The sequence below is a fragment of the Phasianus colchicus genome, chromosome 2 (assembly GCF_987193195.1).
Source record: "Phasianus colchicus chromosome 2, bPhaCol1.hap1.1, whole genome shotgun sequence".
Taxonomy (NCBI): Eukaryota; Metazoa; Chordata; class Aves; order Galliformes; family Phasianidae; genus Phasianus; species Phasianus colchicus.
In genome coordinates this window covers 66,949,466-66,974,117 of record NC_143437.1, presented here as the reverse complement: position 1 = coordinate 66,974,117, position 24,652 = coordinate 66,949,466, and the positions used below count along the sequence as shown (strand labels likewise).

The 24,652-nt window shown below is 44.6% G+C and overlaps 1 protein-coding gene across 1 annotated transcript in view; it reads left to right on the top strand.

The window, feature by feature from the left end:
* Positions 1 to 20,667, top strand: part of FOXO3 (forkhead box O3) — an 85,616-nt gene extending 64,949 nt beyond the window's left edge. Inside the window, exons 2-3 of the mRNA XM_031610919.2 lie at positions 3,294 to 4,725; positions 16,583 to 20,667. Coding sequence (XP_031466779.1) covers positions 3,294 to 4,691 — 1,398 coding nt within the window. The 3' untranslated portion in view covers positions 4,692 to 4,725; positions 16,583 to 20,667. The remainder of the gene's footprint in view (positions 1 to 3,293; positions 4,726 to 16,582) is intronic.
* The last annotated feature ends 3,985 nt before the right edge of the window (positions 20,668 to 24,652 follow it).

The window sequence follows — 24,652 nt, the reverse complement described above, 5'->3', positions numbered from 1 at the left end:
TGTATTTTGGCATGGAAAAATGTGTTTTGTTTCAGTCATTGTGGCCTAATATTTCTTCCAAATAAGCTGGAGACAAATCCCCATTAATTTGAGCAGCAGCGGGTCCAAATCACAAACTGTACTTTCTTTGCTTCCCCAGTTCCTCTGTGGTCTGTTGCAAGGTCGTGTTCCTAATGCACATCCCTGTGAGAAAAAGTTGTCCCACAGGATTATCCTATATTTTAAGCAGTCATGAACATTCTCTGATAGTTCAGAAACAGGTAGTCCAATTATTTCCTTCCAGATTGCAGCCCTGTAGCCCAGCACAACAGCTTCCACTCCTGTGAGTTCTGAGTCTCAGTGATTTCTCTAGCAAAGTTTATGTGTGGAAGGATAACAGGATCCAGCCATAATTTGATTTGGCAGGGCACCCAACACATGGAGAAACCAAAAACTGAGATACTGTTGCTGAAGAGGTCAGCATGGGAGGCTGTATGAAAGAAGTGGGTTTTAAGGCAGTGTTTGAACAGAGGGTGGAGATGAGGTGCACAGAAATAAATCGGCCCATAATTATGCTTAAGAAAACAGTCTTCCTACAGGAGAAAAGTAAAGAAAAACAGAAGCTGGAGCATAAATGGCATATTGCATAATGTAAAGGAAAACAAACTGCTTGGATTTTTCGTAACCACCAATTTTCAGTGCAAAAGTATTATTACACTCTTCTATTATTTTTGTAATACCAACAGTGAGCAAAAAGATATTGTAATAAGAAAATTACACACGTGCATACATATGCGTGCATAGAAGAGCCCTCATCCTGAAATGCTCTTCAATTTTACAGTTTTACCAACTGACCATTTAGGATTTTGCCTGGTTTTAGACCAGATGTTACAATAGTGCAGCAGAAATTCATGAGAAGACCAAAGGTTGCAAAGTTAGCTGTTGGCTCTTGGCTGACTGTCTTTATGTTTGAAGCTATGTGGCAGGCTGCGTGTCCCACCTCGGGTGTTTCTTCTCTGTTTTTTGAGATACATATATATGTATTTTCATTTGTAGCTATCACTGTGCTGTTTATGCTTATATCCAGCATTTTTAGGTTGAGTGCATTACAGTGTTTGGTGTGGTGTTTTAGCTCTGGTCGTCATAATCCTGCCACTGGGAGAGATCCCCATATTTTCACATACAGTTGCCACAATGGATGAATATAAAAGCAGCCTGAATTAAAGCAGCACAAACTGGAATATGTGGAAAGATGTAAAAACAACAAAATAAAACAGTCAGCAGTCTCCAGGCACTTGGGAAGAACCTGAGAAAGTTAGCAGTGGTGTCTGATTATTTGAAATTAGAAGCAGACTTCTATCAGGCTCAAAATATCATTTAAAATGTCAACAGCTAAACAATAATAGGCTCTTTCTCTCCTTAGACTGAAGAACTATGATGCTGCACCTCAGTCCAACATACTATAACGGCATTATAGTCTCTTGGAAGTAGACAAGTTTACAGCTGAAACGCTAACCCAAACTTGTCTCGAGTATGTCTGCAAAGCCTTGTCTGCCGTTCTGTGCAAATTGTTTAAAACAAAGCAGTTGCTATTTTGAACTGTAGTCAATATGATTTCTCTTTTCATTAAGTGATAATCACAAATGCGTCTGCTGTCTGCGTGTGAGAAGAATTTCAGGCGTGTTTTCCATTTCACAATCTGACAAAAACCACAACACTTAGCGGGAAAAAGGCATCTTATACTGAGAATTGTTTAAAAAAAAAAAAAGCTGGGCTGTTTTTCTTTATACATCCAGTGTGTCTCCAGTTCACTTATGTCAAACATCCATTTATCCCAGCGCTACAAGCATTGAGATGCTTGCGAATGATTTGTTGATTGACACATTCTTTGTCCACTTAAACCTGGAATTTCTTCAGTGCTTTGTAAATGAAGGATGCTTATGCCAGATGGATTGGCAGTGTTATGATCCTGTTGACTTTATGCTTTTAAAGCATGCTGGTAGAACAAATGTAATTTTATCCTCTGTAGCTGATATTTGCCAAAATTAAAAAAGAAAAAACAAAAACAAAAACAAAAAACCACCTCATTCAACTTTTTAAACTTGATCATCTTTAACGTGCAGGAATTGCGTTAAACTTATGTCAAAAGGATATGGCATCGCTCCAAAGATATTTGCCTTACACATGAGAAAAAAAGTCCAGTCCTCTGGAAACATTTCAATAGCCAGTACTATTTGCGTGTCCTTTTTGGAGCTGTATTTTAAGCCCAGCAGCAGTAGGTTGAGCAGAGTGGGATTTTCATTTCAGTTATTCTGTATGAATCTGGTGTAGTTTCATTAGGGCTACTGTGGGCTGGTTTTCTCTGCCACTTGGTTTGGGGTGATGATCGCTGGTGTGGCTTTCAGACTGGGGATGTTGCTGACTTGAGCAAGGCTGTGAATGCACCTCCCCGCATGCAGCGTGGGGCGTACAACTGTGTGCAGCCTCATACAGCAGCTTACAGGGACAAGCGTATCACTGTGTGCTGTGTCACGTCACGTTTTGAAGACTGTGAGGATACCGTAGTGTGGGGACAGCTGGCTGGCTGCCGTGGTACAGGCATAATTCTGGTGTGTCTCATCAAGAGAGAAAGCGCAGCTTATGCACAGTGTGCCCGTGGGAGAGGAGCAGCGGCACATGCAGTTTGCTCAAGAATTAGAATAAATACACAAACACACATGCTGATGAAGAATTAAAAAGACATTTGCCAAGGCTGCAGTGAGTGTGACTACCACTCCAGTTAGACTTCGGCAATGACTTTGCACGTTTTGTTTCGTGGAGCTGATGGCAAGATTGCTTGTAATGTAGAGGTTTGTCCTGAGTTGAAAGGGGAGAAGTGCAGCTCCCTCAAGTCAGGTACTGTTGAGTGATTTAAGGGCATGAGCAGCAGCCTCTGGTTTCATCCATATCCCAGGAGAGGGGGGTTCTTGGCAAAGAGGAGCTAGACATTCTGTTCCCTTGTTCTGATGTTCCCAGCTGTCTCTTCTAGTTTCTTACAAGCTCTGTTCCTTAGGATGCAGCTTCTGGGGTATAAGGGTAAGTAGCAGGAATGCCCAGCTAGTGCATGCATAGCACTTGCTGACTAGCAGCACACTGGCAAGGTGCTGTCACGCTCCAGCCTTCCTATTTCCATCACCCAAGAAGACATGGTGATGTCCAGGAGGGCCCAGCATTTTGATTCATGTCATTTTTCTGTGATGTTGGTGTTGTGATTGAGATTTGGGGTAGCAAAAGGAATGCTGGTCTTGACATGTTGTTTTCTTCCTTTCGTGCAGAATTCAATCCGGCACAACTTGTCGCTCCACAGCCGATTCATCAGGGTGCAGAATGAAGGCACTGGGAAGAGCTCCTGGTGGATGATCAATCCGGATGGTGGAAAAGTTGGCAAGGCGCCCCGGAGACGTGCTGTGTCCATGGACAACAGCAACAAGTACACAAAGAGCAGAGGGCGGGCGGCGAAGAAAAAGGCAGCCCTGCAGACTGCTCAGGAGGCGAGTGAGGACAGCCCTTCGCAGCTCTCCAAGTGGCCGGGGAGCCCGACTTCCCGCAGCAGTGACGAGCTGGATGCCTGGACTGATTTTCGCTCCCGGACAAATTCAAACGCCAGTACAATAAGTGGCCGCTTGTCACCGATTTTGGCGAGCACCGAGCTGGATGATGTTCAAGATGATGATGCTCCACTTTCTCCCATGCTGTACAGTAGTCCTTCAAGCTTGTCCCCCTCCGTAAACAAACCATGCACTGTGGAGTTGCCTAGGTTGACTGATATGGCTGGGACAATGAATTTGAATGATGGACTGACAGATAACCTCATGGATGACCTCTTGGACAATATAACACTCCCTTCCTCCCAGCAGTCGCCCACGGGAGGGATAATGCAGAGAAGCTCCAGTTTTCCGTATGGTTCCAAAGGTTCAGGGCTGGGCTCCCCCTCGAGTAGTTTCAACAACGCCGTGTTTGGGCCGTCGTCCCTGAATTCCCTCCGTCAGTCGCCCATGCAGACTATTCAGGAGAACAAGCAGGCTACCTTCTCTTCCATTTCTCATTACAACAACCAGACGCTGCAGGATCTGCTCGCCTCAGATGCACTTAGTCACAGCGATGTCATGATGACACAGTCTGACCCGCTCATGTCCCAGGCCAGCACAGCTGTGTCCGCCCAGAACTCCCGCAGGAATATAATGCTCCGCAATGACCCCATGATGTCGTTTGCTGCGCAGTCCAGTCAGGGCGGTCTGGTCAATCAGAGCCTGCCCCATCACCAGCACCAGTCTCACAACTCTCCTCTTAGCGGCAGCCGTGCCTTGTCCAATTCCATCAGTAACATAGGCTTGAATGACTCCAACAGCTTGGGATCCAAACATCAGCAGTCACCTGTCAATCAGTCTATGCAAACACTTTCTGACCCTCTCTCAGGCTCCTCTTTGTATTCCTCTAGCATGAACCTTCCGGTCATGGGACACGAGAAATTCCCAAGTGACTTAGACCTGGATATTTTCAATGGGAGCTTGGAGTGTGACATGGAGTCCATCATCCGCAGTGAACTCATGGATGCAGATGGGCTGGATTTTAACTTTGATTCCCTCATCTCAGCACAGAACGTTGTCAGTCTGAATGTGGGGAACTTCACTGGTGCTAAACAGGCTTCATCACAGAGTTGGGTACCAGGCTGAAGGATCTTTGAGGACAGGGAAAATGGGCAAACAGGTCAGTGCCCTGTAGATGTGGTAAAATGCTTGGTTTTATTGGAGTTTGCACCAACCACTTAATTGTCAGTGCACACTAATAATATTAATTTGGCTTGCAATGGCTTGCTATGTTTTGGTATGCAGCAGGCACTACCAAGAAAAACTGGGAGGTGTGGAGGGAAATTAGGCTAAACTATAAAAGCTGTTCAGCTGTAGCACGGTCAGCACGCATCTGATGCTGTGTCCCTCTTAATTTAGACATAAGAAATGTTAATGACAAATCAGGAAAACAAAGGTGGAATATTTGTGGGTTTTAGGAATCAGAGAGCTCTGGTTTGTCTTCTTTGAAGTCGCAACAAATGGATTCCTCTCTGCAGCCAATGCCACACGTAGCTAAGCTGTGTTACACAGGGATGAGGCAGGGGCTTTGTGGTCAGTGGAGAAATACTACTGCTGAGAGAAGTAAGAGTTTGCAAGATCAGTGCTTGCACCACTGTGACATACACTTAGCCAAGTGTATGTTGCAGAGCTGGACTAAAATAGTTTGTTGCTGTTTATAGTAAGTAATGCTAGTGCAATTGCTTGGTTTTTTTTTTTTGTTGTTTTTTTTTTTTTAATGTAATTCTTGCTAAAAAAAAAAAAAAAAAAAAAAAAAAAGAAGGTAGCAAATCAAGGAATTATATTTTGAAGTAACAAAAGTAGGATCCTGGTTGCAGGAACATCCTGTTTTAAGTGCTAGAACTTTGGAAAAATGGTTGGTCCCCCACAAGACCAGAGTAGGTATCATTTCCTTTTGGACTTCACCAAGAGAATATCTAAGTTTGGGTTCTGACATAGGTGCTTTTCAAATGTTAGCTACCTCACATTATTTTTCTCCAGATGGCTATGTTTTTTTTCAGTACTTAGCTGCAAGTGGGGGCATCTGAACCTGTAAACATTGTTTCTGCCATCCTTTGTGATTCTGTGGGCTCCCACCCATAGTCTCTGCCTGCTTAGACACACATTCACTGACTCAAGGAATAAGTTCCATCAAAATGCCCTTTCTCCTTTGTTTATTTATTAGTATAAGGGAGTAGATTTCAAAATATAGTAGGATAAAAGGTTGGCTATAAATTATTGAAAGTATTCTGCAAACTTCAGAACAGTGTGTAGAGTATCATTCATTCAGGCATTCATTCATTTTGCAGCTTACTTCCAACTTTCTTATTTTCTGGGAGAGGGATGGAAAGAAAGAATCCATGTCTTTTGACTTTGCTAGTGGGTGACCCTTTAATCTTTAATTGAGTTTTCATCCTTTGTTTCACAGTTAAATGTTCAGGGGGAAGTTTTGCAGTATGTGAACAGCAGTGGTAAGCCTTCTGAATATCTCCCTATGTCTCTGGAGTACCCCCAAAACGTGTGCTGATCTGCTGGCTGTAAGGGAGGACAAAACTGCTCAGGACTCTTGGTGAAGCCATTATGCAAAGCTTCCTTGCTCCAGTGGAGTCCGTGGTTTGTGCAGTACTTTCTCTTCCAGGCAAATGATTTCCTCTGATTCTTTCACATCACTCTGGAAAGGAGAGCACTGCAGGGTGAGGTTGGGAGGTGGGCTGTAGAGGATGCTGCATTCCACTGTCTATGCATTGTGGCAAGGCTAGGGTGCCAGCTGAGTCTTTCTGTTTTTTCAGTTCCAGTACTTGATCATTTAAGAAAGAAAAGGGAAAAAAAAGAAAAGTGTTTCACGAACCATAAAGCAGAACCTCACGTCAGGTCACCTTTGTTGTCTCCTCCTCCAAGTGCATGAGCTGTTGGAATTTAGAAACCCATTTTTGTCCGAGGTGAAGCATCCAGCAGTAGAATATGCTTAAAAAAAGAGATGTAATTGACAGCTTTGTATGACACACAATAAGGCAACTTCCTGTTTCAGTACAGTCATGTGCTGTGTGAGGATAGAAGGTGGTGAGGAGACACAGAAGCAGCAGGGAGGTGCAGGATCAGCCACCTCCTTGCGGCAGTTCCCCACTCTTGACTCTATCCTGTGCCACACAGGGAGAGCATGGCCACCCCAGTCCTTCCCAGGGTGTGCCTTAGAGGAGAGGAACCCATACATGTGTGGGTGAGAAGTCTTATTTTGGGGGATGGAGTTGTTGGGGGATGGCTCTCCTCAGTGAATTATTGACCAGTCATCTGTGTCAGCTTCCTTCTCCTTAAAAGAAAATCAACTACATTCTGTTCACTGGGCAAGGGAAAGTATGCCTATGCAGACTATGCCACCGTGATGACATAGGTGTCTGTAGCCATTGGCTGCACATAAGCCTTTGCATGTTCACCAGCTCCCACTGCTCTGGCTCTTTGCCATTTCCAGCTTTTCAGCAGGCCCTAATTGGTGCTCGTAATAGAATTTGGTTGGTTGGTTTTTCCTCTTGCACGAAAGAAAGGAGAAATCAATATACTTTTGTTCTTACCTCATTCATGCAGCCATAATTCCCCCCTGTTAAGCTAGTTGAGGCCTCTGTTCCCCCTACCTGCGCTTACTTCCCAAGAGCACTGTATCTGACCTCCACCCACACACATAATCATTGGGTTGTTCTTTCTGCTTTCTTGTCAATATACGAATCATAGAATCATAAGGGTTTGAAAGGGACTGCTGGAGGTCATCTATTCGCTATTCCCTAACCTCTCTCCAGGATACCTCATGTTTTTACATCCCGTTCTGCTAGTGTTCCCATCACATGGTGCATAGCTCTGTGTCCTTCTCAACCAGTGGAGCTGAAGGGATTTGGTGTTTGCTAAGGGTAACCTCAAGCAAATTGATGGGGAGGGCAGTGGGGAAATTTCACAGCTGCCTGGAATGTGATGAGCTGGTGATCAGCGATCACTTTAGCAGCATCTCCTGTGGCATCAGAACTCCCCAGAGAAGCTCTATTTACCTGTTTCTTCAGTGATCCAGCTTACAGGAGAGCCCCACAGCCAGCTGTGCTGCCAGGGCTTGGAAGGGGTTCAGGGCGGCTCCATGCAAGTAGGGCAGGAACTTCTCGAGCTGGTTTTGCTGCCTGCAAAACTCATCGAGCTGCATCTTCTGGGACAGGTTTTAATGTGCCATTTAGCTGGATCCCTCTGGGCGCTGCAGCAGAGTTGTGCTGAAGCCACGCTGACTTGTTTGGAAATAGAAGCAAAATGCAGCACAGAGCATTTAGAGGCACTCGTTCAACCCGAGCATCACTGAAGTCCCAAGTCATCTTACTGTGGCAGTACAGCACACAAACCACTAATGGATGTCCTGAATTTGTTCACAGAATTTGGTGGTTAACATCTCTGATAAAGCAAATTCTCAGGAAATATAGTAAAGTGCCTGTTTGTACTTCACTAGTCCGTATCTGTTTGGACTGCTTGCTGTTTTATTAATTTCCATACCAAAACTCATACCAAAAACAAATCCATAGGTATGAGGATAGCAATGTTGAATCAAAGTACATCTTAAAAGGTTATTCCACATGAAGAGATCTCTGTTTGGGTGCAGTCTGTCCCAATGGAATCAGAGCACCCTGACTAGACAACATACCATGAGGAACCATTTCTACCTGTTAGAGCTGACCTGTGGAGACCAGAGCAAGTGAACCTGCTGCCTGACTGCCCCCGTGGCCTCAGGGCCATGGCCCTGCTTCCTCCTCTCTTAGCTTCAGTAAACGAGGTCTTGGGCAGGGCTGGCAGGTTTCCTGTGTGGAGTCAAGATGGGGCTTTAACCTTGAAGGAAGGAAATTCAAGAGGAGCAAATTCTTCTGCTCCATTTCTAACAGGTTAGTGGTTAAGGTGGCGGCACGCTTTTAGCGTTTCAGTGTTGTTTCAGCCAGCCCAGGTTTTTGAAAGGTGGTTTTGTGACTCGCCAAACATCACTCACACCAAGCTCAGCCTTCGAACAAAAATATCTGTGTGGAAAACTCTGTGTTGCATTGGGAACAGGGGTCCCATTATCTCCAAGGAGGACTTGCCCCAAGCTGACTCCTCAGTCCCTGAGGGCCAGTCCCATGCTTGCAGGGGTGCTTCAGCTTTCCCTTGCACAGAAAGCTGCCTCTGCTGCTGCCACCTCACACACAGCTGGGCTTCAATCCCTACAGCTCCCAGCTTGGATTCAGAAGCTCTGTGTCACCTGTGACAGCCGTGTGTAGCAGGATTCCCAAGCCTGGCCAGGTGAGTCAGGAGGATGCCTACTGAGCCTTTGCTCAGCTGAAGGCAGCGGGAGCCAATGTATGGATGCTGTGAGTCCCTTGCTCCTTCTAGAAGTGCTTTGCTAAGCTCTTGGCTTAGGGTTTTATTAGCTGAGAGAAAAGGTCTATAAACGAACAGAATTCTGTCCACAGACTTGTGTTGTGAGCAAAGGATGGCTGAAGCCAAGATATTGGTCTGGTCATGTGGTTTGGGTGTTCTTCTGTTTTTGTGACAGATATATATATATATTTCAGTGCCTCATGCTTTGTCATGTGATTCAGCAGCAATAATTAGGCAGAAACTTGCTGTCCCTGCAGATGCCAAGATTACAGGATGACATACTCTCACCAGATGACAGCACAAACTGATATTTTTAGAACAGCCCGCATTGACTGGTCTCCCCAGTGCTTTCCTCCCTGCATCAGCAGCACTCGGGTTTTATTACAGAACGAGTCTTTGCAAATTGTCTTTTTCATGTGAATGAGCTGTTGTGATTGTTCAGAGCTGTGGATCAGCATTGGTCCCATATTGTGCTGTTGCCTGATAGCTGGAATGCTTACAGGTGGTTTGTTTTTTCCCATCCATCTTTTGATGGATGGCCCCCTAAAAAGCATATTTTCTTGAAGAAGCGCATACTAAGGGGTTCTTTTTAGAAGCATAGCGTCATGCAGCTGAGGAAAGGTCAGGATCTTTTTTTCATAGCAATTCAGTGCTCAGCCACAGTGATGAACTGACAACCAGAGAGCCTTGAGTCTTATGTTCCTGACAGGCAGAGAGCGCAAGCACAATGTGGGCAGCAGAGAAGCACGTAGCTGCGTGGTGCTGTGGGTTAATAGCCAGCCTTTATTGCCTGGTCCATAGAGGAAGGATGGATGCTCACAGCCTCCCTGAGGCTCTGTGCTGGTGGTGAAGAGCACGTCTCCAGCAAGACAGTCATATCAAAGTTGCCTTGATCGAGCCTCTGTGAGGCACATGGGGACACTGGCCCCATTAAATCAGGTACCAGCAGTTGGGTGGTGGGACCATTCTGCCTTAGTCTGGTTTGTGGGGCCATTTAATCAGCTTTTCCGCTCAGATTACCACACGGGGCAGCCGTTGCTGGAGCCTGGCAGAGCAGACATCTGTTGAGCAGTAAGAGGACGGAGGTGTGGCTCAGCTAAAGGAGGCTGCTATAGCAATGGTTGTCTGCGATTGCTGAGGAGGAAAAAGGACATTTTCCTGGAGGATGCTGTGGAGAACAGCATGTGATCATGCACTTTTGCAGCTGGTTTGAGCTCTTGCCTCTTGTTTTTCCCTGCGCTGATTCCTTTTGCAAACAGCTTCTTCCAGCTTCCATAGATAAATTTTGTACAAACATAGTGGTCTGTTTTTGAGGAAATGCCTTCCCTCTCTTGCCTTATTCTGTCTCTCATAAGTCATGATAGAGGAGGTTCTTTCTTATGTCAACTTGGTGAAAATCTTTATGAATGATCAATATGAGCATTATTGGCCTGTACTTGGCAGAGAAAAATAAACACTCTATGAGGACACTCAGAAAAAGAGTACATAGCAGGATCCCACAGTGCTGTAAACCTGTAATTCAGGATGTTTCCTGTCAGGTAGGTATCCTTTACTCTGCAGTTTAGGGACCAACATTTGTTCTCCAGATTCAAAAGCATGAGCAAATATCTCCTCCATTTTTGTGTTGTACAGTCCTGTGTACAGCAGTTACCATCTTTTTCTTTGAAAAGTAGAGGTATCTTTATCAGTACTCTCAAGTACTCGTAGAAGGCATTGTTATTCAGGCAATTTAGCAAGCATGTTTTGCCTTCATCCTCCATATAGTTAACTTTCACTAGTCCAACAGCATCTTGCTTAAATATGTTGAGCACAGGTCCTTCAGGAGACCTCCTCAGACCCATGAAGGCAGGATAAAATTTACCATAAAATATTAGTAGGAAGCATGGAGACACTTTAGGAGAGGATGCCTTGTATCTAATCTCTTCTTCATTGGCTGGGGCAGAGGTTTGAATCCAGCCTGATGTAATGATTCTCAAAGGCAATTGGATATCAGCAGTGCTTGTGCAGGAAAGCCAGCATCACTGCACACTGACATATCTGGAGGTGTAAAAACAAGTGTCGCAGCATATGGTCTTTTTGTATGGGCAACAACACAGTGACATATGTAGTGTCGTCTGTATGAGCCTGCTCCTCTTGCAGGCAAGTGCAGAATTTCCTGTGAATTAGGTTGTTTAGTATCAGGTCCCAGTACATAAGGAAAACCCCCAATCTGTTTTTCTTTTCAAGTGTGTGAATATGGGTGGGCCAGTTTCTCTCTGGATGTCTCTTTTTGTACCCATCTGTAAAGTGGGTAGAAGGGACCTTGCACACCTACAAGGTGAAGTGAATTGACCAGAGGAGTGGTGGACTCTGTTATTGGAAATAGCCCAGGTGTGCCCTGACAGGGTCCTGAGTAACCTAACCTAAGGTTCAACAGAAGATTGGTCCAAACGATGTTCAGAAGTTCTCACAGCCTAGATTTTTCTGTGTTTCTGTGAGAAGTTTTTCTAAAGCTTCATCAAAGGTTGTGAAAATTCAGCTTTTTTTTTAACCTGTTCACATGCATAAAAAGATGATAATCTAGCAGTGATTTGATTACATTTGATCTGTTGTTCTACAGAAAAAATAGAACAAGGAAAGATAAAATTTCTTCTGTTTCTTCTGTTTTACCTCATTGTCAAACAGACAAATTATAAAGTGTGTGGCAAGGTAAATGTAGATTTAGATGACTTAAGTGGTGAGTTATATAGAGATAAAGTCATTTATGCTATGCAGTCTGGTTTAAATCTTCACAGAGGCTTACTCTGTACGAAATGATAAGACAGGCTTTGGCATCTGGCAAAGTTGTGAATTTCTGTGGTGCTGCAAGTTGCTTTTTGTTCAGGAGCAAGCAGCAGTGGCATTACAGGACATGACAAACAGCACTGGTCTCTGCAAGGGGAGAGAAGGTAGAGGAAGGTCCATCAGGATAACACGTCATTAGTCATAGATTCACAGGATCATTAAGGTTGAAAAAGACCACTAAGACCATCTAATCCAACCACCAGCCCATCCCCACCATGCCCACGAACCGCATCTGTCAGTGCCACATTTCCATATATCTTGAACACCTCCAGGGATGGTGACTCCACCACCTCCTTGGGCAGCCTGTGCCACTGCTTCACTGTGCTTTCTGAGAAGAATTTTTTTCTAATATCCAACCTGAGTTATGGCACCTCACTACAGTCCTTGGCAAGCCTTTTATTGTAGAGCTGACACAGGGAAAAAGAATGATCTGACATCTTCGGTTACATTTACTTCCAAAATATTTGGTTGTCTGCTATGGTTTGCAATGTATTCTGGAGTGAAAAGGCAGCAACAGAAGGAAAAGATACACTTTTGTGCTTTACATGCCTGTGCAATACCGGCGCAGCAAATTTTTAGCTCCCATATGCCCTAGTTCTGTGCTGCTTTCTTAGTCTTTCCATTTTTCTGCTCTTGCTCTCTGCCCACCAGTCTGAACCAGGAATATTTTTTTTTCTGAGTACAACTCAAAGAGAAAAAGTGAAGTTGCAACATGACTGGAAGTTCAGACCTTCGAAAGAAATTGCATGAAGTTGCCAGCTCTTTTTTTTTTTTCCTTGGACTTCACATCCTGACTTCAGCACTGCATTTTGGCACAGTGCCACTCCTGTGCAGCGCATGCTAAGCCTAAAAGGTACCACCACGGAGTCAGCATTTCTACTTTTCATTCTTCTCTTGTCCAGAGAAATTGTGGAGGTCTCCAGGAGTATTCAAGGCCAGGCTGGATGGGGCATGGTGCAGCCTGGTCTAGTGGGTGGCAACATTGCCCATGGCATGGGTGATGGAACTGGATGATCTTTAAGGTCCCTTCCAACCCAAACCATTCTGTGATTTATGAAAAATGTCACTGAAACTTTGTCATTATAGAAATCCACAACAGTTATTTTCCTTGTTCATTTCTAACAAATATTTTGTATTCTTCAGTGTTGAGCTGTGAAAACCTATCACTGAATATTAACTTAAGGAAAAAGCTGGAATCATTCCTAGTCAAGTGTTCCTTTTTGAGCCTGCTCCATTTTAGAGGACAAGCTGTACTGCTGGGGGTGATGACAGAAGCAGGGGTGAGAGGCACCAAATCAAATGCACATTTGTCACTGAAGGACATGCATTTCCTTCACAACGTTTCCATCCTGAGTCTCTGGCCTGCTACTTGTAAAAGGCATTATTGGGATTTCCTGTCCCTGCTGAGTGGTACCCAGGGAAAATGCTTGTTTTACAGGCCTTGAGTGGTAGTGTTTTTCAAGATGCAATCCACTCATCAAGTCTTCCAACCTAAATGAGTTACTCAGTAGGCTTCTTTACAGAGGAGCAGTGTGTTGATGGTGCAGTTCCTAGAACTGTGATAATGTGAAGGAGTACATCACTTTTCTTTTTGCAAATCCATGTTATGTGCTGATATTGATGTTGGCCTACTGATAAACATACCAGCAGTGCACATCATCTATGCCTTGCCCTTGAGGAGCATCACTGCATCCATCACCTTTGCAATCTGAAGAAATTTCCAATGCTGTGTAATTGGCACAGGTGGAAATCAAAGGGAGAAAACAAAATGGAGCAGATGATCCTTCAGAACTTCTGTAATGGTCCACTAAATGCTGTGGGGCTTGGGAGACCACTTTTCCCCTTAGGTGGTGGAGATGTGATGTGAGACAGAGCTTAGGAAATGTGATGGTGGGGAGGGAAATCATAACTAACAGCTGGACCAGAGTAAAGCAAGGGTAGCATTTGTAGCAGGTCAGTAGCAAAGTAGAGGTTAGTAGGGTGTAGGAAAGGACAGAATGTGAGCGTCTCCCACATAACTGCTTACAGACTGAAGAACTGAGAAATACAGAAATCTTTGGGTTTTATGCTCTTCCACAGAATAAGAAAAGCAGATTTAGCATCTAAAGCTCAGAACGTCTGGAGGAAGTGATAAAGCAAGACTTCATCTTGAGCTATCCCTAATTTAATGCTTTTTCTGTTTCTCTTTTAAAGTGTTCATTTTTGCTAACCACATGCATGTGTGGCTCCATAAGTTGTAGTTTCATAAAGTCCTTTGGCTTCTTGTGATGTCCAATGTTCTGTACCCGAGGGATCAAAACAGAGTGGAATTGCCCCTACTTCCAGTGCATGTCTGTGAGCCACAGAGCCCAAGTATCAGCTCTGTTGTGAGAGCTGCACAGCCTCCAGCTGTTGGCATCACGCTGCTTCTGAGCGCTGCTCTCTGCAGATTGGGGGTGAAGTTGTGGACACTGAGCTTTTCCAGCTGCCGTTGGGAGCATGAGAAATCCTAGTGGTGGCTGAAGATGCTGGAGCTGGGGTGGGAGAGAGCTGGGCGGTTATGGTGGAGGACCACCCATGTATGGAGATGTAGCTGGAATTTTCACTTCCCTGCCTGATATGGCTTTCATTGCTATGTAATAGTGGGCAACTAACTCAAGGTTGACAGAGGCTTTTTGTGGTGAGACAGAAAGTGAGAATGTGTGGGTCTATTACGGGCTGTAATGGGGTAATTTGAAGGTACAGTGGTTAAGACTTTGATCTGCTTCTTTCCATTTTTTAATCCCTTTGCAAAGTCTGTGTAAACAGAACAGTGAGAACTGAACGTGTTTCGGTTCTGCTATGAGTGAGTTCCACCTCTGCTGTGCATTTCCCTGGGTTAAACCTCAATCTCCTGGAGGTTTGTGCAGTCTAAGGGACTGGTGTTCTCATAAGGTAACATCAGGCAGTGCCACTTACACAGGTTATGCTTGTGAGCATCTGTCCTTCACTTTTATCTTTTGTCACACAGGAATATTTTGTCACATATTTCATAGGATAATATCCTACGTACATTTTTAATCCAAATAGTAAACACTACTCTGGTACTTCAGAGTTCCTGTACTCCTTTCCTTTTTAATTATAAGCTCCATCTGAAATCAGCAGGACTCACGTTCAGCCCGTGCTTAGCTTAGCTGGCTGCCCTGTAGGACCTGCCCAGCTTGCTGCTGCAGTGCACGGTGCTGAACCCATCCTTCCGATGAACTCAGTTAGCTGGCATGTTGGGAAGACACCAGCTTCCAGCCTCAGTGCCATGGCTTCAGTGAGAAGTGGAGGAGCACGGCCCTGCAAAGGGCAGCCGTTCATTTGTTCCACAAAAAAATCCACTGCTGGGTTACACTGGGAGTTACCAGGCCCGTCTGGCAACCGGGGATCTCCTGGTGACCTTGTTGTGGCCATGGAGACACACACACCAAATGGAATTGTTGCCAGGCAGTCACATTAGCAAAGGGCTAGCATTAATTTACTCTTTGGAAACGAAGAAATCAATATGTTGATCCAGTCAGAAATCCCTTTATTCATAAAACAGTCTACCCCAAAACCCTGCACGTAATTAAGGCTAAAGCCAAATTTTGTTTGGGTGAAAAACGCAATCTGTCTGTTCCCTAAGCCACTCTGAATGAAGTTCTCCCCTAATGGCGCAGGGAGCAGCTGTCACACTGTTGCTCTAATAACCATCAGACAAAATGATTAAATTTCCATCAATCATTTAGCATTATCAGAATAGGTCATTTTAATAAAATGTTATCATAGGATAAGGCCTGGAACCTTAAAAAGGAGAAGCCTCAGAATAGTCTGTGCAGTAATGGAGTCATCTCACACGAGCCTTTTTGTAACGCTGGGAGATTTCCCTCGTAGGAGCTGCTCTCCCAGATTAATCCAGCAGTCCCCCTAAATCCATGTTTTTTTCTGAGGGTGGCTGATACCAGGCTTTCCAGAGAGAAAAAACATTCCTGTAATTGACTCAGATTACTTTGTGGTTTCAGCAAGGGTCCTCTTCTTCTCGCGCAGTAGAAAAAAATGAGTCATTCATCTCAGGGAAAGTCCTCAAAAGGCTCAAAAGGTGATGGGGACTGAGCCCAGGGTTCAGAAGCCGTGTCTTTGAGGAGTCACATGCTAAGCAGTACAGATGGCTACTATATGGGATTCCTGAAGATATAAAAGGATTTCATGGGAATGTTTAAATGTATATATTTTTCAAAAACCCTTTGAGGTGCCTTCCTGTATCCTTAAGCCTCTGCCCACGTTTAAAAACCTGATCTTTGACGTGTTGAAATGTTCACGTTTCATGGAGAACAGTCCAACCCAAAATTGGTGGCTCCTTATTGCTGCTTTTGAGCAACATTCTTTGGCTGTCCTTCAGGGCTGGCGTTTATCACATGCTGACAGATTTGTCCAGCCTCTTGGTGATGGTGAGACCTCTAGGTGATGGAGAGAGTGATCATGAAAAATCTCCAGAAGGTAAAGGATCCTTCCATGCTTCACCTGGAAATATGCATGGCAAGTAGACGACATTCTGGGCTTCTTTAGTTAGACTTTGCCATTAGCCAGAAAAGAAAAACACAGAGACTGTGGCAAGAGATAAATGTTTTCATGAGGGAAAATGGTGTAAACTTATCCTTTGCTTTGCATTTGAAGCTTTTGGATGAAAACAAATTAAACTTTCTTGTCAGTGTAATCTGGGTTTGGAGCTTTGCTCGGTTGTCTTTTTGTTGTTGTTTTGTAGAGGTTAATTTTTCTTACATGTAGCAATCTCACTGTCTTTTCTTCTTTTTCTTCTTTCTTTCCAGGCCCTCAAACTGACACGAGATGTAGAGAGAGAACCCTTTGCCAAATCTGCTGTCAGCAAGTGGACAGTGATACTGTTTACAGCTTATGACGTTTGTGAACCCTGCATTATTTTCCTAACAAAGCAGACTGTTAAAAGGCCCCTTATCTGAGTGAAGATCCTCCTTTTTTTTTTTTTCTTCCTTCTTTTTCTTTGGAATTGAACTCATTTTGAAGTATGCAAAATCTTCCTTTTCTGGGATGGCCAAGCACCTGCTGTGGAGACAATGTTCAGCACCATCCTGTTGAGAACACACTGTGTAGCCTTTACAGTAGTTACTTGTCAATGAGTATGTGGTGTTTCAATATATTAATGGTTTATGGGATGTTTTAAGTTGGCTTTTCTTTTTGGAGGTTTTCCCTGTCTGCCCACCCTCCTCCCCGCAACCTCCAGTTTGATTTCTGTAGATTTTTGACCATTTCTGCTTTCTCTCAGTGGGGAATCTGAAACACTGCATATGTGCAAGGAAATGATCATAACCCAACGTTGCTCAGATGTCAGGGCTCTCCAGATAGACACCATTCATGATACCAACCAACCTACCAAATTCCAGAGAGGTGATTTGCTTGTTGGGTTGGTTCGTTTGTTTCTTTCTCATTCTTTCCTTAAACTTAATGGTACGGCCCCATTTTCTGTAAGCATCAAGCCAGAGTTGATTGCAAAGCCAGGGAAACCAGCAAGGCAGACCTCCCGGCTGGTGCTGGTGAGGATGGACTGACCACAGGTGTTGCTGCCTTTGCTGCCATGGGATCCTGCTTGCTGCCCACAGGAGTGGCCTCACCTCCTGCCTTATCTTAGCAGGGCTGCCGCAGGTAGCGTGGTGAGAACCTTTAGGCTGAGCTGCCCCTCTGCTGCCACACATGTTGAGCGTATAACCACCTGTAAAGAGCTGTCTGGGAAGCAAAAATAAAGAGAAACACTTTCCTTCGCAGGAAAGATGAGTGAACAGGCTGTATGCGTCAGCAAGTCGATCACAGTGGCAGCACTGGGTGTCCAGGCACAGATCATTGCAGTGTGTGTTATTGCATCAGTGATCCTTTTTTTTTTTCTCCTTTTTTTTTTTTTTTGACATATCCTTGATGACTTTTTCTTTCTCATTGTATATAATCCATTGCAGAAGAAGCAGCAAGAGAGAGAATGGTAAGGTATCATGCAAATGGCTTTTCATATGAGCATAGATTGTAACAGGATTAATGACACTGAAAGACAAGGCAGTTTTATATATTTTGCTTCTTAAGATTTTCTTTTGTAAAATGAATAATAATAATAATGAATAAAAGGTATGGTGCTGTATAGATCCTCTCTATAATCTGGAAAGTTTGATTACTTTTTATTAGTATCTTGGGGGGAGGGATACAAAAAAAGAGGGGAAAACACCAATGGTACATAAGAACTTGGTATGAAGACGTTCTGAATAGGACAGTGTATACATAATTCTCCAAAGTGATATATGAAGCTTTTTTCTTTGCATAAAGGCATTATGCATATAAATATATAAATATATTTTATTATGTACAGAAATGGATCATTATGCATGGATGTTAGGAAAACCAACTAGCATTTTAACCCAAAGTTTCAGTGCATGAGTTGCCACCGGTCCGTGTACCATGCAAATGTGGAGTGACTCCCTCTCGCCACTGCCACCGCACACGCACAGCCATGCACACCCACCCGAGCGCTCATGGGTCCTTCCTTGCTCCTCACTTTCCAGGTCCCCAAGGTGATATTGGTGAAATAACAGCTCCCCGTGTGATGGAAGTTTTGTTTCGTAACGTAACCCCCTCATGCTCACAGTGTTCTCGTAAAGATGCACCTCTTGGTTTCATCCCGCACTTATGACCGTGTAAACTCTGTGCAGTTGTGGTTGTTGTTGCCCTGTAGCATATCAACTTTTCCAAGTAGCCAAGGGTTTATCATTCTCGTTTCTAAAAAAAAAGGAGACTTTTATTTTCACACTCACTTGGTCTGTTTGTCAGCACAGGGACTAGGTGATTAAATCCACGGGAGGTAGCTGACACGCGCTGCCCATCTCCATATTCCAGGAGGTTGGTTGTTAGCAGACACTAGCATGCCGCAGGACACCAGGCCTAGGTGTCACTTTGCTTATCAGTCCAACTGCAGATGCTTCTTAACAAAATCAGTCAAGGGCTTCCCTGCAAGCCTCCTGGCGCACCCCAAAATGTGAGTGCACACCAAAGGCCTGTCCTCTGGTGCTCCTTCCCCAGGCAGCTCTGTGGTGGCTGCCCGAGCCTGGGCTTCTCCCCATACCCTGAGGATTTGGCCACCAGCAGAGCTCCATGAACAGGTGATGTCCGCAGTGAGGCCCGGGGCCTTCCCAAAGGCCACCTGCCAGGTGTCTGATGCATTTGGGCAGCACCAGTATTGATGTTGTGGTGGATGGCTAAGATGACAAAAACCCATTGTTCAGTTTTGTTCCTTTGTGCGGATGCAGTTCTTGTCCAGTGCAAGGGAAGGCCCCTTAGTCTAAAACAGCCTGCGGCGATTTGTGCTCTGCCGGGGCAGCCTTGTTACATTGAACTCAGAGCTAGCTCACACTGGCATAAATAGAGAGAAAAACATGGTCCGCTCTGTTCAGAAAATGGAGACAATTGATTCAGAGACAGCCAGTCAATGGCAGAGAAGGTTTGTTTGTTTTTTTTTAATTAAAAGCATTAGCAACTGAAAGGCTTAATCTACCTCCCAGCAATGTCAAGGAGAGCATTTCCATTGGCGTATCTAGGCCACGTTGGGCCCCTGTGCTGGAGACTATCTCAGCACCAGCTGAAGAGGGATGGATTTGGACAACCTCTTCAGTTTGGTTTGGTTTCTGTTGCTCGTTTTTGCGGCCAAAACTTTCAAACTGAAGTGCCTCACGTCAGGCATCGAAAGTCTGGGACATGGATGTGGTGTCATGGGGCTGGCACTTCTCAAATCACGCAGAGGTGCCTGCTGCCCCCCAGGGCCACCTCGTCCGCATGCTGAGGTGCCTAAAAATTGCTCTCGTGTCCAGAGGTGCTGAAAAATAACTGCGTCTTGCTGAACTCAAGGGTCATTTGTGTAGGTGTCAAAGTAAGGCTTAAAATAATAGTTAATTTGGGGAAGCCACCTTTTGAAAACTTTGGCCTTTGAGTTTTTGAACATTCTTCTGCGTAGTTTTCCTTCTGAAAGCATGTAAAACAGATGAAGGCCCAGAACAATTACACCTGTGTTGTTTAAACAAACGCTTTACAAAAGGTCTAAAAAGGTGGCATTGTTACAGTTCTTAGTCATAGTTTTTCGGGTTTATTTAATAATTTTATAAGTTTTTTCTCACGAGAATAATTGGATGGTTGGCCACCGCCTAACTCCAGAAATTTTTGTGCCACTGATTCAAAAATATAACCTTTTAGATCATGTGTTTCTCTCAAATGACGTCATTGCTTGGCAATCAGTGTCCTGTAATTGTTTTTAGTACACAATATTCATTAGGAGTTGCCAACAGATGCGAAGGGGGACCAGATACATTTTGTTCCTATGGGTTGGAAAAATGGATTGTACATTTGGCTTCACATGTTTAACTTTTTTTAAAAAAAGTTGCATGATTGGAAAAAATATGTATACAGTATCTGTAAAACTGTTTTATCTGTTTTTGTTTCAAGCCATGTAAATTGGAAGAATATTAAATCCACAGCCTTAGCGCGCATGGCCGTCTTTACATACCGAACAGTTTATACTTTTCATTTGGGCTATCTCGTACTTTCATTTGAAAGCAGACACTCTCATGTTGCAGTCTTACTGAGGATTTTATAAAATAATTTTAAAAAATTAAAAAAAAAAAAAAAAAAAAAGATGCTGCCCTGGATGAATATATTACCTTACTACACAGAGATTGGAAGGAAGTTTGTTTTGGAGCAAAACCTGCCCCTTTCCAAACGAAGTAGAGACGCAGTGCTTACTCCACTTGGTGTTAGTAGATATTGCCTTGTGTATTCCATTTTAAATTGTAATCTAGTTTGTAAAAGAGATGGTGACGCATGTAAATAAAGCATAATGGATCTCTACGTTGCAGATTTGCTTTTGCTGTTTTGTTGTGTGACGGACATCTAAATGCAGGACCTGGAAAGGGGGCTTGGAGGGGACCCTAGGGTGGCATGGGTCCATAAGGCATGCATGAGGTCCTGTGGCTCTGCAGAGGCATTTCCTGGAGGGCTGCCAGTGACTGAGCATCCTTTCCACTGCAGACAGCATGCTACATGGAGTTAACAAAACCATCCATTCTAGAGCAGCTGCCGAGGTGGAGAATGTTGCACAATGGGACCTGGTCTGTGAGCAATGGGTGAGGGAGATAGGGGAGCAAGTGGGGATGGGATCCCTCCGCAAAGAGGTGAGTGTGGAGCAGCAGAGCAGCAAGGGTGCCACGTGAGGAAGGTGAGACCAAACCCTGCACACTTGCCTGATAAAGTCCTTCTGACATCTTGCCTGGGTCAGCCTGTCCCTGGTGGGTATCCCCTGGGATGATACTGCATTTCCCTCTTGCAGCCCAGCTCACTCTTCCCAGGAGAAAACCAGCCCAGCTGCAAGACAGCCAGAAGAGTTGTGTCCCCCTGGGCTTGGCTGGGTTTCAAACTGTGTTTGAAATATGTCTGGAGTACTTGAAACCATCCGTTTGGGATGTGGGATAAGAAAACCAGCAGCCTGACTCAGCAGAAAGCTGTATTGACAGTGCTGGCCAAGGCTCAGGAGAGCGTGATGAGAAACATGAGACACATCAGCAAGCACTGCTCTCCTGCCCTGATGGGAAGCCACAGATGTGTATGGTTTTGGAAGCTGTTTTTCAAAAGCAAATGATGATTCCAAGAAAGAGTAGTTTTTTTGTGCAGCAGGGAGATGCAGCCAAAAAATAGCCATTTACTGGGATGAACTGTGCTTTAACTCCTGGAAAATGGACCTATTTTGCTGGCAGTGAAGGACCTGTATTGTCCTCCTCCTTGGCGTGACTCCCTTGGCATTTAGGACACTTGATGAAAGCCTTCAGCCCAGTGAGCTGCCAACATGGTAGGGCCTCAGCTTTAATCCGAATTTAGGTCAGGACAGCAGCAAGCAGATCAAATCCTGTGCAAGTTTTGTGCTGAGCCTCCTTGGTTGCGTTGTGCAATGCTTTGACGGTGACCTGCGGTTCACCCGGCCATGGAATATTTCATCCTTATCTTACAAAATACTTTCAAAATAAGCTCCAACGTCTTGAGCTTCTCCAAGTCCCAGAAAACCAAAGGTCTTTTGAGCTGCTGCCGAGACTGATGAGGCAACCCGGAGCTATTTTGGGAGCTCCCACCGCATGTGCTGAGTTGCTGGTTAAACCAGACCAGGGAACACAACGTTTTGCAGCTGGTGTTTGGCTACTGCTGCCAAGGAAGCGAGGGGTGCTTTCAAGAAGGTTGAGATAAGCACATCTGGGAGTCTGCCTCTTTTTTCTGCTGGAGTCGTGGTGCCTGATGCCTTGCTTTCCAAAGGGAGGATGTCTTGGGTGAAGTGGAGCCCAGGGCAGATGAAGCAGATAGACCAGGGTCATCCCAGTGCTACCTCATTGCTTCTGTGCCCAGCCCACCTAGCAGAGCCAGGGGGATTTTGCTTCTGCTATTATTATCATATAAAAGTGAAGCACAGAAAATTCCATTAGAACAACAACAAAAAATCATTGTTTTTGTTGCTGTAGTTTTTTAATCTTTAGAAAACTTCACAGTTTTCTGATAAAATTCCAAAACTTCATTCTGGGTTGTTTTTTTCTTTTCATTTTATGCTTGGATTTTCTTTGCAGAATGACAACACTAGTATCTTTCCATGTGCCACAACATTTGCTTTTCAGAACAAAGCGCCTCCTGTTTGTAATAGTTGATGCTTTGATGACATATCAAGGAAAAGATTGAATCTGGAAACCGAGATAAAACATCTCAATTCGGCAATAGCAGTTGGCCTAAATGATGTGTGAGTTTAAAGAAACCTGCATCTCGTGCTTGAATGAAGTTGGGGGAAAACGGTAAAAACATAATTCATCCCTTAAAAATCTTTTCAAAACTCTACTGTGCCCAAGGAGTTTATGAACAGCAGTGGCTTTCGGAGCCCAGCTGTCCTCCTGGGCAGACGGCTACCTGCTCTGCTCTGCTGCCTCTGCATCTGGGGCTCCGTCTGCAGGAGTGGGGTGGCTGGGGAGAACCAGGTGTGGGGCACAGAGTGCTGTCACTCTGTGCAGTTTGGCCCAACCTCACCAATGCATGGAGTGGGAGCTCCCACCTGGCTGCCTCGTGGAGTGCACCTGAGAGGGGTTTTCTTCTGTGTGTGCAGTGAAATTGAAAGAGATGTTTCAGTATCTAAAGGAAAGCTTTAAGAAAAAAGGAGACAGGCTCTTCAGCAGAGTCTGTGGTGATAGGACAAGGGGAAATGGTTTCAGGCAAACTGAGGGGAGATTTAGATTATTTTTTCAAGAAGGGTGGTGAGGCACTGGAACAGGCTGCCCATAGATGCGGTGGATGCTCCTCCCTGGAGACATTCAAGGTCAGGCTGAATGGGGCACCCTGATGTAGCTGTAGGTGTCCCTGTTCATTGCAGGGCAGTTGGACTATATGGCCTTCAAGAGTCTCCTCCAACTCAAATGATCCCATGATTCTATGATTCCACGTGAGCATACAGGAATAGTAAATACGGCAATACTTGAAAATGGTTTTCCTCATTTCTGATCTCCAGAAGACTCTCTTTGAAAAGATTTACTTTTTTAAAAAACTCTCTGCTTTCATTACATTCCCCGCTTCTCTAATGCCAAATATTAAAATGTTTGTGGGGACAGTGATACCGGTTGTGGGTATGATTAATTTTAATGGTGTTTTTATAGAAGCGAGAATCCCAGTGCAGACACAGTTGTCTGGCAGGAGCTGCTTGCCAGCACAATCCCTGCATTCCAGCACTGCTGGCACGAAGCAATCCTTTTTTCACTGCTAAAAAAAAATGTCTCAGTAAGAAGGCAGAATTTTGCTGGTCTGGCTACATCAGCGACTTTTTAAATTTGGGCAAACCTGAAGTAAGTGTTATTATTTCACACAGTATGCTGCAGGTCCGGTGTAAATTTGGCTGTACTCAAGGATCTGCTAAAGCTGGGAGATGTGGAGCTGAGCGTGAGCTGCGGCGCTCTCAGCAGGTAGGGCTGCACAAAGTGACGGAGCGCAGCACTTCTGAGCAAACCTTGCAGCCAAAGGCATGGGAAAAAGGAGCGCCTCTCTCCTGCTAGAAGTGTCTTTCTTTGTTGGTGCTCTGCTGAGCCTCTCTGTGAGAAATGGATGTTGAGATGTAGCTCTGCGTAGACTTGATTCACAGCAACCATCCACATCTGCTCGTGGGCAACACTAGCATTTGCGACCCTGTTCCATAATACATTAAGTAAAATTGGCAACCTCCTGTTATCTTGATTTCAGCGAGTCAAAAATCTGATAACTTCTCTTGAAGGTTAAAAGAATTTGAACATTTCATCCTGATCGCCTCCTTTGGAAGCAAACAAAACTCTTATCTCTTTCTTTTCCGCTATAATTGGCAGCCTACTATAGATGCGTGTTCAGCATTCCAGGACTAACTTGGAGGTCAGATTTATCACGCAGGAAGGTTGGGTGAGCCCATGGTTGAAGAAAGACCGGGCAGAGGTGACTTGTCTAACACCTCTGTACAAGCACACACTTCTCTTTGGTCTGCCCTTGCCTTGGACATCACCTGCGAGCCAGGACTCTCAGCTGTTCAAGGAGTAAAAGTGGGCTGAACCTGGCACTTGGATGAAAGTCTGCACAAAGATTTATTCAGTAATGAGTGGAGTATGCTCTTTTGTTCTTCCAACTGCTCTTACCTGAAATCTCCATTATGATAAACTGCCCAAGTGCCTTCTTTGCATTTAAGCACTATACTCCCAAACTCGGCATGTCCAAGGGCAGGGCTGTGCTGCACCAGTCAGTAGTGTGTTGCAATTATGCCACTGGAATCAGCTTAAAGTCCCTATCCCATGGGAATTTCCCTGCTTTGT